Source organism: Schistocerca nitens, chromosome 2, assembly GCF_023898315.1.
Source record: "Schistocerca nitens isolate TAMUIC-IGC-003100 chromosome 2, iqSchNite1.1, whole genome shotgun sequence".
NCBI classification, from domain to species: Eukaryota; Metazoa; Arthropoda; class Insecta; order Orthoptera; family Acrididae; genus Schistocerca; species Schistocerca nitens.
In genome coordinates, this window is record NC_064615.1 from 624,609,766 (window position 1) to 624,628,022 (window position 18,257).

At 43.2% G+C, this 18,257-nt stretch overlaps 1 protein-coding gene across 1 annotated transcript in view; it reads left to right on the forward strand.

Moving 5' to 3' along the window:
• The first annotated feature begins 1,594 nt into the window (after window positions 1–1,594).
• The window catches only part of LOC126235209 (odorant receptor 43a-like), a 76,706-nt gene continuing 60,043 nt past the window's right edge, over window positions 1,595–18,257 (forward strand). The window contains exon 1 of the mRNA XM_049943940.1: window positions 1,595–2,418. Within this exon, the coding sequence (XP_049799897.1) occupies window positions 1,595–2,418 (824 nt within the window). The remainder of the gene's footprint in view (window positions 2,419–18,257) is intronic.

Sequence of the window (18,257 nt, forward strand, 5' to 3'; positions counted from 1 at the left end):
TGTGTCTGGAATGTTACTTCATTATTTCGGAGTATTAAAAAGTTATAAGGTTTGGAATACGTAGCAGGTTCATGAAGGGAGCACGAGGAATATTCGCACAAGCAAGAAGAGATCTGACGAATTTTATGAATGTACCTAAGTTGATAACGCGGCACCACAGAGTGAATACTATGATGATTGACACGGTTTTAATGTGACATTACATTTGTTTTTGCTGCCGGACTATAACTCAGGATATCCACTGTTCTTTTATTAATTTTATGTGGTATTTGCAGAATGTTCTTCTGCTTCTCGACAATGCTTCTATAAATCCCAATGAACATTTACGTTGGATATCCTGTCTTACTATCAGGCTTGCACTACGGTTCGTATATTCACTAGACTCCACGGAATTTCAGATAGAGCAAGTGCACATACGGTAACATATCATTTGATAACAGAAATAACGTCGTTATTACGTTTCATTTGGATGTAGTATATGATGCGCTGTAGGGACTCGAAAACGAGCGATCCCAACTTCACAAGGCAGCGACGCTTACCCGAGGAAATTACTAACCGTGCAGCGTTCCATCACTTTGCCGTGCTAAATTTGGCGTTTCACGTCACCGATAGAACCACTGAATTCCTTAGGTTTGCAGTTTTCTAGTTTATTGCGTTAAGGTCGTCGGTTTATTCTTATTTTTCTTTTGCGTTCTACGACCCCCCGTAGTCCTTTGATTACAGATGTTCATATTACTGATAGTACTTTCACTATGATCTAGAAATATTACTTAACTTGCTCGATACCAGCATCTCTTTCCTTAAACTATTAATGCTTGACACGAATTTGTATGTCAAGGAAATCGAAATGCATATAAGGAACTGATGTTAAGGTGTCCAGTATGTGAAGTGATGTATAATGCATTCACGTTTCCTTTATTTTGTCGACATATCGTCAAATACGTGTCCATGGAACCAGAGTCTCTGGATAAGACCGCCTTTACCTGTTCTCCAGATGCAGATGTTTTCCGATCCTTTAAGCACGTGCACATGAAATATTTCACACGGAACTACCGAAACGATCGCTTCATCACCCGCTGAAATATTTACTCGCTGAAAACCCTCTAATTAAGGGTAAGCGTATTACAGAAATGTAAACGGCGGATATAAAGCCTTTGTTTATTCTTTAAGAGTTTCACAGTGTGTGAACAAAAGATCTGCCCGTGCACGTATATTCTGTTTGATTTGAAACTTGTTATTAACTCCACTGAGGCACGAAGCTTGCTATGCCGTGCCTTTTATAAATATCGCACAGAATTTTAAGCTTACCTCCGTATTATACCGCGTTTAATGCCGCAGTGTACCTTCCATTATTACATTCTATGCTACTAATTAGAAGCTGCGGCGTTCGGACGTCGTATTCCCTGTTTTTTTCGAGGAGGAATAACAGGTTTCTAGAGAACAGCGAAGAGACGAGAAAAGTTAATGAAGTTTTCTTTCGTAAAGGACGAGTAGGCTTTGTAGATGGATTAATCTACGTTAAGACGCTGACCTGGTTAACATAGGCGGGCCTAAACTAGGTTTTATGGTCCACTCTATTATTGCCAAGTCTAAAATGGAGCGCAGAAACACACGTGACGAAGCGACGGAAGCAGACGTTCTCACGTGGGGGGACACTGCAGACTCTGTGCTGAAGTACAACATCCGTCAGTTGAACGTGTGGGGGGTGTGGCCGTTGCCCGGCTCGGCTCTCTTCCACGCCTACACGGTCTTCATATTCGCGATGGGCCTCGGGGGGCTGGCGCAGGACCTGACGGGCGTCTACGTCAGCTGGAGCGACCTGCAGGAGGTCACCATGGCTCTCATCCACATACTGTCTGTCTGCGGCGGCTTCGTCAAGCTCGCGTTCTTCATTCGTCGGCGGCCCATGTTCAACGTGCTGGTGCGCCGTACGGACCAGCTGGTATCTGCCCAAAAGGAGTTCTGCGCCTCGGACGAGAGCCTGCGAGCTACATTCAAGGCGTCGCACAGGAAGGCGGTGTACATCACGCTGCTCGCGTACGGCTACCTGTTCCTGCAGGGCGGTATCTGGCTGCCGATGCCGCTGATCGCCTACCCTGGGCAGCGAAAACTGCCTTTCGTGCAGGTGCCGGGGGCCGACACCACCAGTGTCTACCTGTACGCCCTCTTGTACACTCTGCAGTGCTTATCGTCGATGTTCATCACCTTCGTGGGCGTCACCATCGACTGCTTTTTCGCCGTCGTCATGATTCACACGGTGATGCAGTTTAGGATTCTCAATGCCCGCATCAAGGCTTTGCGACCAGATGTAGCAGCGTCTGCCAGCTGTAGAATTGTAGTAGACAGACAGACGAATTTTCACGATAACATGTATAACCAGCTGTGCCAGTGCATTCAAACGCACCAACGTTTGCTCAGGTATGTCCATGCAACGAACGGTGAACAGTGCTTTTTGTGTGCCATCAAACATAAGAACACCTACCACAGGAACAAACACATGGAAAAACACACACACAAAAACAACACACACACACACACACACACACACACACACACATATATATATATATATATATATATATATATATATATATATATATATATATATATATATATACATTAAACTGAATTAAACTGATCGATTGCTATAGTACCATCAATGGAAGTCACACATATTAGTGCTCTAAAGACAACAATCTCTAATAGAGTGAGAGCGAACGAGCTGACCCAGTGGATAAAACATCAGACTCCGAGAGGGCGAGAACCGATTCTACATCTTGTCCAGACTGAATTTTTCCTTATCTTACCTAAATCGTTTCCTTTGAAAACAACACAACCGGTACACTAATGAGCAATTTATCAATCGTAGCCGGTACGAATCACTATGCTCCTAAGAATCTATAAAAATGAATGATTACATATTCTGAAAAAAATATAGCACAGGAAAAGGAAAAGAAAGCAACTGCGAAGAAACTGTGGATAACGGAAGAAATACAGCTGATCGATGAAAGAAGGAAGTACAAGAATGTTCAGAGATATTCGGGAATATAGAGACACAGATCACTTAGGAATGAAATAAAGAGGAAGTGCAGGGAAGTCAAGGTGAAATGACTGCTTGAAAAATGTGAAGAATCGAAAAAGAAATGGCTGTCAGCAGAAGGACTGTCTCAGCATATAGAAAGTGAAAACAATCTTGGGTGAAATTAGAAGCGAGGGTGGTAACATCACGAGTGCAATGCGAATTCCTCTGTTAAATGCATAGGAGAGCGCGGATAGGTGGAAAGAGTACACTGAAGGCCTCCATGAGAGGGATGACTTGTCTGTTGTGATAGAAGACGAAACAGTAGTAGATAAAGAATAGGTACGCATCCAAGTATTAGGAAAATCAAAGTTTAAAACAGCTTTGGAAGACTTAAGATAGAATAAGGCAGAAAATTTCAAATATAATAGGGGGGAGTCACGTTGGTTTGTAGAATGTATGAGACTGATGATATACCATCTGACTTTCGGAAAAACATCATCCACACAATTCCAAAAAGAGCAAGAGGTGACAAAGGCGAGAATTATCACACAGACAGGAAAACAGCTCACGCATCTAAGTTGCTGACAAGAACAATAAACAGAGGGTGGAAAAGGAGATTGAGGACGTGTTAGATGACGATCAGTTTGGCTTCAGGAAACGTAAAGCTACCAGAGAGGTAACTCTGACATTGCGCTTGATACTGGAAGCAAGACTAAATACAAATCAAGACACATTGATAGGATTTGTAAACTGCTGCAAGATGGTCGAAATTCCGAGAGAAATATGGGTAAGCGACAGGAAGAGACGGATAATATACAATACGTACACGAAGTAATAGGGAACAATAAGAGTGACAAACGGAGAACGAAGTTTACGGGTTAAAGAGGATGTAAGACAGGCATCTAGTCTTTCGCCTCTATTGTTCAATCTATACATCAATGGAACTATGAGGAAAATAAAAGAAAGGTTCAAGAGTGGAATTAAAATTCTTGGTCAAAGGATGTCAATGATATCATTCGCTGAATACGTTGTTACTCTCAGTGAAAGGCAAGAAGAATTGAAGAATCTGCTGAATGAAATGAACTGTCTAATGAGTGAAGAATGCGGTTTGAGGATAAATCAAAGAAAGACGAAAATAATGAGAAGTAGTAGAAATGAGAACAGCGAGAAACTTAGCATCAGTATTGGTGATCACGGAGAAGAAGAAGTTAATGAATTCTGCTACTTAGGCATCAAAACAACGAACGACGGACGGAACAAGGAGGACATCGAGAGTAGAGTAGACTGGCAAAAAGGGCATTACTGGACAAGAGAATTCTTCTAGTAGCAAACATAGGCCATAATTTGAGGAAGAACACTATGAGATTGTACGTTTGGAGTTCAGCATTGTATGCAGTGAAACATGGACTCTGGAAAGACCGAAAAATAAGAGAATCGAAGCATCTTAGCTGTTGTGCTAGAGAAGAACGTTGAAAATTAGGTGGACTGATTAGGTAAGGAATTAGGTTCTCCGCAGAATCGGCGACGAAAGGAGTAAAGTGAAAATACTGAGAAGAAGGGACAGGTTAGTAGGACATCTGTTATGGTAAAACATCAGGGAATAACTTGCATTGTAATAGAGGGAGCTTTGGAGGGTGAAAATTGTAGAGGAAGAGAGAGATTGGTTCTCATCTAGAAAATAACTGAGGACACAGGTTGCAAGTGCTACTCTGAGATGAAGAGGTTGGCTCAGGAGGAGAATTCGTGGCGGGCCGAATCAAACCAGTCAGAAGACCGGTGACTTTATCAGCTGATAGCTGTCAAAGATTTCAACATGAAACTCTTCAGCCTGCAGCCCTCCACAATCTGCTGGACAATAAATGGAGTTCTTTGTGGTTTTCAAAAAATGGTTCAAATGGCTCTGAGCACTATGGGACTCAACTGCTGAGGTCATTAGTCCCCTAGAACTTAGAACTAGTTAAACCTAACTAACCTAAGGACATCACAAACATCCATGCCCGAGGCAGGATTCGAACCTGCGACCGTAGCGGTCATGCGGTTCCAGACTGCAGCGCCTTTAACCGCACGGCCACTTCGGCCGGCTGTGGTTTTCATGTGATGTATAAAGGCCGGAAATAATGTTTTTCTTAAATCGGGTATTATGTGTAAAATAGGTTAGGTTTTGATTTTCATAGCTGTTGGTGAGGATATGACATTCTGTGGTTTTACTGTAGCAAATGAGTTGATAATTCATCCCGTTTTTTTTAAGTAAGAGAGTATTATTAGAATCTGCTTCTGTCTAATTCTGATTACGTCACTAAATGCATTTTTCAGTTTCTTGCTACTAGTACAATAACGTGCTCATTGCTTTTCTGTGACACAGAACACGTATGAGATATCCTGGTAGAAGGTCAGCCCATTAAATGAAAGGTAACGTTACAGTCTAACAGGAAATTAATGTTGAAAAAGTTGTACCTAAAAATAATGTAAGGCTTATGCCTGGAAGACTGAAGTTTGAAAGGCAGCACGTCAGTCACAATGATGCAATGTCTTCAACATTCTCATCCACGTTACAAATGCGTGGTTGTAAGTTGTTTCTGTAACCACTTCTTCTAAAATCAGAGTAATTTTCGTAACCGAGTGATTTAATGTACACACCAATATCTCCTCTCATGCAACTATTACGAAATTAATCAGTGCAACTGAAGGCTACACATTTTATGAAGAACTGTAGGTTATGGTAAGAGCAATCGTTGGCAACATGTTTGAGGCAGAGAACAAAAAATCCGAAACAAGTTTTGGCTTAAAATGTGTGCTCAGAATATGGAAAAAACCCACATGAACGATGTATTTCGCAAGTGCACCGCGACGTGAGGTTCTGCTTTTTCTTCAGTGCCAGCATTTCAGAACTCAAGTCAAATTTATTGGAGGAAATGGAAAAAAAGTTCTCTTTTCCTCCAAAGAAAACTATCCATTAAATTTTTCAACTTTTATTGCAGATTTCGATTAACAGGAACTTCTAGTGCTCGGTTTCCCTCTACAAGTTTTAGATCGTTCTTAGTGGACAAGAAACACCATTTGATAGGTACAACAGAAAACTAATTTTCAGTGTACTTAAAAATCTTAAACATGTGGTTATAAAGATTTTATTTTTTTTTACAATTTTTGACGTTACGTTTATGCTCTAAACTGGATTGACAACGCCTTCCTTTGCTTTCCTCGGTGGGGTTCTGGGTTCAGTTGAGTAACTGTATGCCGCCATGTTGTTCGTTGTTGTCCTTTGTCTTAACTTGGTAATCCTTAACATTTCAAATGATAGCAGTTCCGTAAGTTTCAAGTTTCGCTCATTGTATCCTACCTTCCTCGGTACTGAGACTGTACATTTTAAACAAATGTGCACTTCACAAAAGCGATTGTGGGAAATACTAATACTGACAAATTGCCTGTTACTTCCGTCTCGGTTTCTTCAGCCGACTTTTGTTTGATGATTTTTCTGTCTTTTCGCTACCGTGGTGGATGGCATTGTCAAAGCTTCTCCTTCCATTGCTGATGGTGTACTGGATCCAGCTTTGGGGTCGCGGATTAAGTGTACGTGGTGCGTCTACGTCCAGGCATTTTTCCGTGGTCATTTGCGCTGCGGTTCTCTCCTTGCTGCCTGCAACGGTCGTTCTCTGCAGTATTGGAATCCAGGATCCGATCACCTTGAGGCTTTCTTCTTTCTTGTTGAAGCTATTCTCATGTTTTGTGTTTCTATAGCTTCTCTGAACAAGCGGGTGTGACAGTTCTTCTCTACAGCAAGAACTTCGGTGTCGGCTAATTTCAGTATGTCGTCGATCTCATATAACACGTGTTCCGCCATAGCCAGTTCTCTATTTGCCCGAAACTGCAACTGCGTTTATGTTCGGTGATCCTGCTGTTGATTGCTCGTTCAGTCGTTCCAACACAGACATTTCAAAATGTACTTGATATTCGATATATTCAGGACATTGCAAGTGGGTCCCTTTCCTCCTTTACCGATTTTTTTTATAAATAGTCTTTACACCGTGTATGCGCAATAGACGACCGCTTCTGTCCGTCACTCTGGGAATGTATGGCAGGATAACCGTACACGACATTTCTTTTTCCATTGTGTCACTTCGCCGAGTGTTTGATTCTTTGAGACTTCTTAGGTAACTGGTGGAGTACCCATTGCTTCTCAGAACGCGTGCCAGGTGTTGCACCTCCAGCCTGAGGTGCTGTGGCTCACATATTGGTCTTGCTCGGGTTACAAGTAGAGCTCTGCATTTCGATGAAAACAACCGCTCGAGCATTTCCCATTTCGTGCCGCTGCTCGACGGCTGGGAAAGACCCACGCTGCGATACGGCTGTGGCCGTCTAATGCGCCGTGTGGCCGGTTGTGCTCCACCTCTCGGTTATCGGTTGGACGGTCGAGCACTGCCGGACGCTCGAGCGTACTCACAATCTCGGCTGGTGACAGTACAACCGCCGCGCGCTCTACAGTGCCGAATCGCATTACAAACCGTGTGTGAACGCAGTTGACGACCTGGCCTTGAGCAGCGCAGACAGCGTTATGGATAAACCGAGTATAGGTCGTAAACGTTCCATTCATGAAACGAAGAGAAGTATTATGGAGAGAATTAGCAGCGGCTCATTAGTCCTGAAGAAGAAAGACATGTCGGAAGAGGAGGTGACAAGTGAAGCTTGGAAATCGTTTGCACTTGTAGTGGATCCTGTCACGCAGGCTTCTGCTGGTTTCGTGCAATGTACCACATGTGATACCATACTTCCGTACCAGTCAAGCACAACAGGTATGATTCGGCACTGCAAAAGTAAATGCGGGGCAGAAGTCCACCGGCCACTTGCAGTACCGAGTAGCATAAAGAAAGTTGTTGTTGATAGGTTAGTCGATATGAGTGGAATAGATTTGCTATCGTTAAATTCTTGTAGTAAGATTGGCTTCAAGCATTATTCGCAGGAGCTCATCAATGTTGACGCCACTTACGGCAAAGTCCGTATAGAAGATGTTCTTCCGCACCCTACCGCTGTATCGCGGCATATTAAAGAAAAGGCAGACAAAATACGGGAGACAATGGTGCCCAAGCTAATATGTGCCTTAAAGAACAAAATGTGCGCTTTAGACGCTGATTTGTGGTCTGATAACTACAGGAAGAGAAATTTTTTGGCTGTGACGTCGCATTATGTGAATGATGAGTGGCAGCTACAAACGCTTGTTTTGATAACAGCCGCGTTTCCGGACGTACCTAAGACAGGAGAGAACATACGGCACGAAATCGAAGAGCGAATGCTTGAGTTAGGAAATAACAAGAATGATCTTACGAAATGTTACTTTGTCACCGACCAAGGAGCTAATATGAAGAAGGCACTTGAGTCTTACGACCGTTTGTCTTGTTTTGACCACTGCTTGATGACTGTGCTTCGTCATACATTTCAAGAGACGTTTTTAGAAGACGAAACCCCTGAAATCCTGTCGTGTCTACTATCAGCAAGAGCTATAGTAGGCTATTTGAAGAGATCTGGTCACTCGGGGCGTCTGCGGCACTCTGTGAAGCAAGAAGCTGTAACTCGGTGGAACAGTATACTGTTCATGCTCAATTCCGTCATATGTCACATCGACGATATTCGAGATCTACTAGAATCCCGGGGGCAATCGACACTCTTAGAAACCTTCCAAGAAGGGTGCGTACGAGACGTTGTCGCTTTTCTAACCCCCTTTAAAGAAGCAAGTTTGGATTTGGAAACTGCAAAGGTAACAACGCTGGAACGTGTGCTGCCGTGGTACAAGAGTCTCTTACATCATTGTGAACCAATAGACAGTGACAACGAGGTAAGAACACTTTCTATAGGTTACGATCCTTTATACAACTGTTGAATTATCAGAGAGCAGTTATGTATATTGGGTTTCCTTTTCAGCTCATGGCGAAAATAAAAAGGAGAGCAGCATACTTCGTCACAGAGAAGTGCAAAATTGAGGCTATCCATTACGTTGCCACGATTCTATGGCCATCACGGCGTCATTTGAAGAAACTCACAGCAGACGAAAAGCAAGCCGCGTATGCTGAAGTTCGACGATTGTACTCGGAACTGCCCATAAATTCACTGAAACCAATTAGTAAACGAATGTTTGTTTGTCTAATCTGCCATCTTTCGTTAGATCAACATTTATTACGTCTACAATGTGATATTTGGGAAAGGTTTCGCAGCTTAAACATTCCACAATGCGTTTTGATGTAATTTGTGCGATATATATAAAATGTCCCCGTAAATATAGTCGTTTAGTAACCAGTAATTCTAACTACGGTGTATACATATTGGAAGGTGACAGGAATATCTTACGGATGTTTTCATTCATGTTTATTCAAGCAAACAGTGGCCAAGTTATTCCCATGAAAAAATCGAGGATGGACTGGAGTTCAGATGAGGATGACGAAGATGGACACACAGTTACTACCAATGAACTCGAGAGGTACCTTTCGCTCTCCAAATCCGACTTTAGCTGTGCCGATGGACAAATTTTGCAGTGGTGGAAAACGCACGCGGGGCTATTTCCAAGGCTGTCGGTAGTAGCCAGAAGAGTTCTCTGTATTCCTGCCACTAGTGCTGCCAGCGAGAGAAATTGTAGCCAGGCCGGTCACCTGCTGTCCAGCAAAAGATCGTGCCTGGTATCAGACAAGGTGGATGATCTCTTATTGATCCATCACAATTACGTAAGTATTCACAACATACCACGTAATCACAAGGAAGGAAACATTCCTCAAACTCTATAAATGTATGATTCCACTTTCATTGACTTCACAGGGAGAAGTTCAAACCGCCAGCTGTAGTAATAGCTCCAGGAACAAAAATGACGCCTGTGTATCAGGGAGCACCAATGACGAAAAACGAACTGTATAGTCATGATTCAATTGTAACGTTATTTACAGGTCATAATTTGTTCAGAAATTAACGCTTGTACAACAATATTTCGTGAGTATTACTTTTAACTCCGTCATTACTTCCCGATCCTGCATTCAATGTTAGTACAATGTATACGTGGCCGAGTTTGGAGATACGCTACACATAGTCCATGATTAGACTACTGTGTTCCCGTTTGTCTACCAAACGGAACAAAATACTAAATACAGACATTACAGTTTTTAACGTTACAATTACTGGAATACATGATAACCTCAAAGGCGAAACTCCAGTAGTCTGCAAAATATTAACAAACATCAAATGTAACATATACAAGTGTATTATTTAGGTCATAGAACTGGTAGTAAACAACGAGAGACATTTGTAAAAGAAATAAGTGAGTGGTTAACGTGAAGCGGTGGTCTTTGGTCTCGAGGAGTGTGACAAAGCGCCGCTCGCTGGCACTGAGTCCACCAGTTACTGGCGACCGGCCGAGCGTTTGGCGCACTCGGCCGAGCGCTGGCGATCGGCTGCCCACAGCCGGCGGATGAGGACGCTCGGCCGCGTACTCCCGAGAGCCAGTGGGTCGAGCGGGACTCGCCGGTAAAAATCGGAGATAATGCAGACCTCTAGTTACAAGCGTGTTGATCGCGCCTCTTCTATAGCTCGGGTAGTGGTTTAATAGTTTCTCCAGGTATAGGTAGGTTAGTGTCGGTTTTCGGTACATGTTGTGTGCCAGGTTTTCACCACCCCTCATGACCATCATATCTAAAAGAAAGTAGCTGTTTGTTCATAGTAAATTATATACTGAAGATCTAAGAAACTGGTACACCTTCCTAATATCGTCTAGCGCCCCCGCGAGCACGCGCAACATGATGTGGCATGGACTCGAATAACGTCTGAAGTAGTGTTGGAGGGAAGTGACACCATTAATCCTTCAGGGCTGTCCATAAATCCGTAGGAGTAAGAGAGGGTGGAGACCTCTTCTGAACAGCACGTTTCAAGGCATTACAGATGGGCCCAATAATGGAGCCACTTTGAAACAATTGTGGACCAGTGGAGTGTCACATTTTCATGCTGGAATTGTCCAACTCCGTCGTAATGCACAAGAGACATGAATGGATGCAGGTGATCAGACAGGATGCTTACTTACGAGTCATCTGTCGGGCGTCCCATATCACTCCAATTGCACAATTGCAGACCCTCCACCACTTTGAACAGTCCCCCGTTGACATGCAGCGTCCATGGTTTCATGGGATTGTCTCCGTACGCATACACGTCCATCCGCTCGATACAATTTTAAATGACACTCGTCCGACCAGGTAACATGTTTCCAGTCATCAACAGTCCAATGTCGGTTTTGAGGGTCCAGGGGAGGCGTAAAGCTTCGTGTCGTGTAGTCATCGAAGGTACACGAGGGGACTTTCGGTTCCGAAATCCAACATCGATGATGTTTTGTTGAATGGTTCGTACGCTGACACTTGTTGATGGCCCAGCTTTGTAATCTGCACCATTTTGCGGAAGGGTTGCACTTCTGTCACGTTGAATGATTCTCTTCAGTCGTCTTTGGTCTGAAGACCTTGCAGGATCTTTTTCCGGCCGCAGCGATGTCAGACATTTGATGTTTTACCGGATTCCTGGTATTCACGGTACTCTCGTGAAATGGTCGTACGGAAAAAAAACCACTTCATTGCTACCTCGGAGATGCTGTGTCCCATCGCTCGTGTGCCGGCTATAACACCACGTTCAAACTCTCATAAATCTTGATAACCTGTCATTATAGCAGCAGTAACCGATCTAACAACTGCGCCAGACACTTGTTTTACGTAGGCGTTGCCGACTACAGCGCCTTATACTGCCTGTTTACATTCCTCTGTATTCGAATACGCAAGCCTATACCAGTTTCCTTGGCGCATCAGTGTATGTGTACGTGTATGATCAGTGCATGGAGACTGTTCAGGTTCAAAATGGTGCAAATGGCTCTAAGCACTATGGGACTTAACATCTCAGGTCATCAGACCCCTAGAACTTAGAACTACTTAAATCCAACTAACCAAAGGACATCACACACATCCATGCCCGAGGCAGGATTCGAACCTGCGACCGTAGCGGTCGCGCGGTTCCAGACTGAAGCGCCTAGAACCGCTCGGCCACCACCGGCCGGCTACTGTTCAGGTGTCATAGGGTGTCACTGAGCTGTTCCTCACCATAGCACCACATATCGAAGGTATCGTCGACGCATCTGTACCACAGGTTAAGTTTACAAGGTGCCAATTCCAGCGCTTGCGCTTCGAAATGTTCCATGCAGACGTCGACCACCACTGAACTACGTAGACTACCCAAGGTGACACCTCCCAGCTGTTAGTGGAAGTTTCCGTCCCATATGAAATAGGTCGTGGTGAAACATACACGAAAGAACTTGTCTTGCGGGGGAATGGAACCGATGTACTCCAAAATATCAGTGGCATTTAGGTAAACAAACAAAAGCAAAGCTTATTAGGATGTAGTTTGGTCCAAGTTTCACTCTCTACAGTTTCTTCATGAAACGTACTGAATCTTATATGTATATGACAGCCTTTCCTATGTGCGACCAGACCGAGAAGCCAAGTGTCAGAAGCGCTGCCAGTCGGTCTTAATGGCACATTATTCTTATGGATATTTGGAAGTCCATAAAAGCGAGATGGTAGGGCTTCTGTGTTGAGCAGGTTTCTCTGTATGTCCGCCGAGAGAGAAGATGCCTCGATTAACAAAATCGTAGTCCGTGTGATCCACTGCGTCGGATCTATGCTTCGTTTTCGGTACGTCGTCGGATTTAGTTGGTCCTGGATCTTCTGCTCATGCTCTTCGTTCTTCATTACGACAGTTGCATATCCCTTATCGGAAAACAGTATCAATATATTCTTGTCTGCGTTATGAATCTTGATAGCTTGTAACTCTAGTTTCTTCATGTTGCAAGCTAGTGGTTTTATTGGGCGCAGTATCCTGGCGGTTTCAGGGCATATTTTCGTAGCTTTGCGAATGGCCGCTTCGGTATTAGCAGTGATATCCTCCATAGGTATAATCCTCTGGATAATAGCGAAATTACCTTGATTTGGAAGGACAGACTGTTCCTGTTTGATTAGTTGTCTTTCGGTGAGATTGATTACTGTGCGTGACATATCGGTAATTGCCTTCTTAATTTGCTTCTCGCATCTCGCAAACTTTTTCTTCTTTCACTCAGTTCGTTCTGCAGGTTCCTGTCAGTGATTCTGTCGACCTCGTCCCAGTCGTCTCGATGCATGTTGCCCTTAGTCGATAGAAAATGCACAGAAGTTCTTCGTCCGTACTTGCGGAGTATCTCCGTGTTACATGAATTCACTCACGAAGAGAAGCTCGTTCCATTCTGTCATAAGTAAGATGTGATTGGACGGTGGTGATTAGGCCCTTACCTTTAAAAATCTTTGGTGTGCTCCCTTCAGCCCGGCACCGCTACAGAAAAGCGAGAGAGAACATCAATCACACCTTCTTCTTCCGTCGTTGGTAAAGACGTCGGTAAAATCTCTGAGTCTCCTCTCCATAGAGGCCTAGTAGAAAGTTGTTAAGGTTTTAGTGGCCACTTGTTGACAAATGCCTATTGGCTTCGTCCCGGTTTCTTCGGCCAACGTTTGTTTGAATAAATAAATAAATAAGTAAATGCGGCTGCAGGATCATTGAATGGTACACGTTGTTTCATACATGTCAGAAAGAATAAACACCACACGTATAAATATATGCGCCTTAATGGCAAATAATGATACCTTCCGAATGCACTTTTTGTTTACTTCCATTGGGAATTAGGTGTGGCTGCGAGCAATGAGAATAATGGACAGGAGCATTAAGTATGTGGAGTGTGACATAGAGCTATGGGAATTTCGGCTGGATGGGTAGTGTGTTTAGATAGCTGAAGTGATTATTCTGATAAGCGAAAATATGAGTTCCAGTTCCGATCCGGCACGAATTTTCGCTTGTCACCATTGAATTTAATTCTACGTCCGATTTCAACGGGTATAGGAATTTCTCTTTTGTCTTGTGTATATGGGTGCTTGATCACTAATGGCGTCTGTTCTCTCGGACCTTTTTCCAGCTTTTACGGAAATCAGGTGAGGCTGCGAGCAATGAGGATAATGGAGAGAGGACTGTACATATGTAGTGTGCGACGTATGGGAGTTTGGAATGCACAGGTAGCACGCTCTGGTAGCCGAAGACGTTAAGGCGACCGCTCGCGATGATTGGGAAATCTGGTTTCGTGTCCCAATCAGGCACAAATTCTCACATTTCACCGTTCGGTTTATTTCTATGGCCGACTGCAGCTGATGTCAGAATTTCTGTCATGTATATACGGTTGCAGGATCGTTATGGTGTCCGTAAGTGAAATGGAAAGAGACAAGGATATCTGGTCAGATGAGTATAGGGTAATATCAACAGCAGCAGAAAATGGTAAACGGGAGTAGGATTCGTTATGAATAGGAAGTTATGAATAGGAAGTGATAGCTGGCCGGGGTGGCCGAGCGGTTCTAGGAGCTACAGCCTGGAACCGCGCGACCGCTACGGTCGCAAAAAAATGGTTCAAATGGCTCTGAGCACTATGCGACTTAACTTCTGAGGTCATCAGTCGCCTAGAACTTAGAACTAATTAAACATAACTAACCTAAGGACATCACACACATCCATGCCCGAGGCAGGATTCGAACCTGCGACCGTAGCGGTCGCTCGGCTCCAGACTGTAGCGCCCAGAACCGCACGGCCACTCCGGCCGGCGCTACGGTCGCAGGTTCGAATCCTGCCTCGGGCATGGATGTGTGTGATGTCCTTAGGTTAGTTAGGTTTAAGTAGTTCTAAGTTCTAGGGGACTGATGACCTCAGAAGTTAAGTCCCACAGTGCTCAGAGCCATTTGAACCATTTTGAATTCAGTGATGGGGTTGCTCTTATCAGAATCGACAGTAAACCAACACCGACAACGATAGTTCACGTTTACATGCCAACGTCGCAAGCCGAAGATGAGGACATAGGGAAGGTATATGAGGATATTGAAATGGTAATATAGTACGTAAATGGAGATGAAAATCTAATAGTTATGGGAGACTGGAATGCAGTTGTAGGGGAAGGAGTAGAAGAAAAGGCTACAGGAGAATATGGACTTGGGACAAGGAATGAGAGAGGAGTAGTAATAGTGAATACTCTGTTCAAGAATCACAAGAGGAGGAGGTATACTTGGAAAAGGCGGGCTGATACGGGAAGATTTTAGTTAGATTATATCATGGTCAGACAGAGATTCCGAAATCAAGTACGGGATTGTAAGGCGTATCTATGAGCAGATATAGACTCAGATCACAATGTAGTAGTGATGTAGAGTGGGCTGAAATTCAAGACATTAGTCAGAAAAAATCAATACGCAAATAAGTGGGATGCAGAAGTACTAAGGAATGACGAGATACGCTTAAAGCTCTCTAAGGCTATAGATACAGCAGTAAGGAACAGTTAGTAGGTAGTACAGTTGAAGAGGAAAGAGCATCTCTAAAAAGGGCCATCACAAAAGTCGGAAAGGAAACATAGGTACAAAGAAGGTTACTGCGAAGAAACCATGGGTAACAGAAGAAATACTTCATTTAATCGATAAAAGGAGGAAGTACAAAAATGTTCCGGGAAACTCAGGAATACAGAAATACAAGTCGCTGAGAAATGAAATCAATAGGAAGTTCAGGGAAGCTAAGATGAAATGGCTGCATGATAAATCTGAAACAATCGAAAAAGAAATGATTGTCGGAAAGAGACTCAGAATACAGGAAAGTCAAAACAATCTTCGGTGACATTAAAATCAAGAGTGGTAACATTAAGAGTGCAACGGGAATTCCTCTACTAAATTCAGAGGAGAGAGCGGACGGGTGGAAAGAATACATTGAAAAACTCTATGAGGGGGAAAATTTGTATGATGTGATAGAAGAGGAAACAGGTGTCGATTTAGAAGAGGTTGGGGATTCAGTATTAGAATCGGAATTGAAAAGAGCTTTGGAGGACTTAAGATAAAATAAGGCAGAAGGGATGGAATTCCTAAAATCATTGGGGGAAGTGGTAACAAAACGACTATTCATGTTGGTGTGTAAAATGTACGAGTCTTGCGAGATACCATCCGACTTTCGGAAAATTATCATACACGCAATTTCGAAAATCTTAAGGGCTGACAAGTGCGAGAATTATCGCACAATCAGCTTAATAGCTCATGCATCCACGTTGCTAACAAGAATAATATACAGAAGAATGGAATAGAAAATTGTGGATGTGCTAGATGACGATCAGTGTGGCTTCAGAAAAGGTAACGGCACGAGAGAGGCAATTCTGACGTTGCGGTTGATAAATGGAAGCAAGAGTAAATAAAAATCAAGTCACGTTCATAGGATTTGTTGACCTGGAAAAAGCCTTCGCCAACGTAAAATGGTACAAGATTTTCGAAATTCTGAGAAAAATAGGTGTAAGCTATAGGGAGAGAAGGGTCATATACAATATGTACGAGAGCCAAGAAGGAGTAATGAGAGTGGACGACCAAGAACGAGGTGCTCGGATTAATATGGGTATAAGACAGGGATGTAGTCTTTCGCCCCTATTGTTCAATCTGTATATCGAAGAATCAATGATGGAAATAAAAGAAAGGCTCAGGAGTGGAATTAAAATTCAAGGTGAAAGGATATCAATGATACGATTCGCTGATGACATTGCTATCCTGAGTGAAAATGCAGAAGAATCACATGATCTGCTGATTACAATGAACAGTCTAATGATTGCAGAAAATGGATTGAGAGTAAATCGAAGAAAGACGAAAGTAATGAGAAGTAGCACAAATGAGAAGAGCGAGAAATTTTACATCAGGATTGATTGTCACGAAGTAGATGAAGTTAAGGAATTCTGATACCTAGGTTGGAGGACATCAAAAGCAGACTAGCAATGGCAAAAAGGGCATTTCTAGAAAAGAGAAGTCTACTAATATCAAATATCGGCCTTAAACTGAGGAAGAAATCTCTGAGAAAGTACGTCTGGAATACAGCATTGTATGGTAGTGAAACATGGACTGTGGGAAAACGGGAACAGAAGAGAATCGAAGCATTTGAGGTGTGGTGCTACAAACGAATGTTTAAAATTAGGTGGACTGATAAGGAACGAATGAGGAGGTTCTGTGCAAAACCGGAGAGGAAAGGAGTATGTGGAAAACACTGACAAGGAGAAGGGGCAAGATGATAGGACATCAGTTAAGGTATGAGTGAATGACTTCCATGGTACTAGAGGGAACTGTAGAGGACAAAAACTGTAGTGGAAGACAGAGATTGGAATACATCCAGCAAATAATTGAGGTCGTAGGTTGCAAGTGTTACTCTGAGATGAAGAGGTTGGCACAGGATAGGCATTCGTGGCGGGCCGCATCAAACCATCCAAGCGCGAGCGCGCACACGTACACACACACACACACACACACACACACACACAAACACACCTACACACAAGTGATTAACAAGTGATTATGTTATTGAGGTGTTGCGCTCATTAATAAATATACAAATCCAGTATTTGTTTCTAGATGAGCTTAATTTTTCAAGTACAACGTACGGTGTTGTTCTGGTTGTAGGTGAATCTGTGTACCACTACTTACACATTTATTTATTGTCTTGATTTGACAATGTCTCATACGACGTTTCACATTTGTATGGTATCAAGGGACATTTTATCCCTTTATGACGACACGCACTTTTCACATGAAGGAAGACAACAATGTTCCACGAGCGTCGATCTTTTTCGCGACCGATATCTATGTTATTTAACACCGCTAGCTCTCAGGGAAAGGAGAAAATGTAGTGTTACCAGATGTTTTTCTTTCAAGGTTTTTAACAGGGTTGGAACTGAAACATTTGATGGCTACTTACAAGTCCCCACTGGTGTTCCAAAATGTTAAAAGTATTCAATACCTCCAGGTCTGCCCTCCCCCCTCCACCCCCCCCCCCCGATATCCCCCGCTACAAACGTCCGTATAAGGACCCTTGGCTATGGCTTATTGATGGAGCCATTCCATTGACCGCTTGAAGTTGCATTGGAAACCACTGAGTACCTAAATCAGGATTACAAGAAGATAATTGTAAACTCGAACTTCCTGGGGAGAAATACAGCCTATTAACTAGTCATCTACCTCAGTCACTCAAGCCGTCCTCAGCTGTTGGTCGTATTTGTGAATCCTTCAGTTTTGGCGCCTGTATGCATCATGTAAGCTCCTTTGCATTGAAGTAGACTCCTCTAGAGCAACATGTAGCTTCTAAAATCTATTGATGAGTTCTGATTAAAATACAC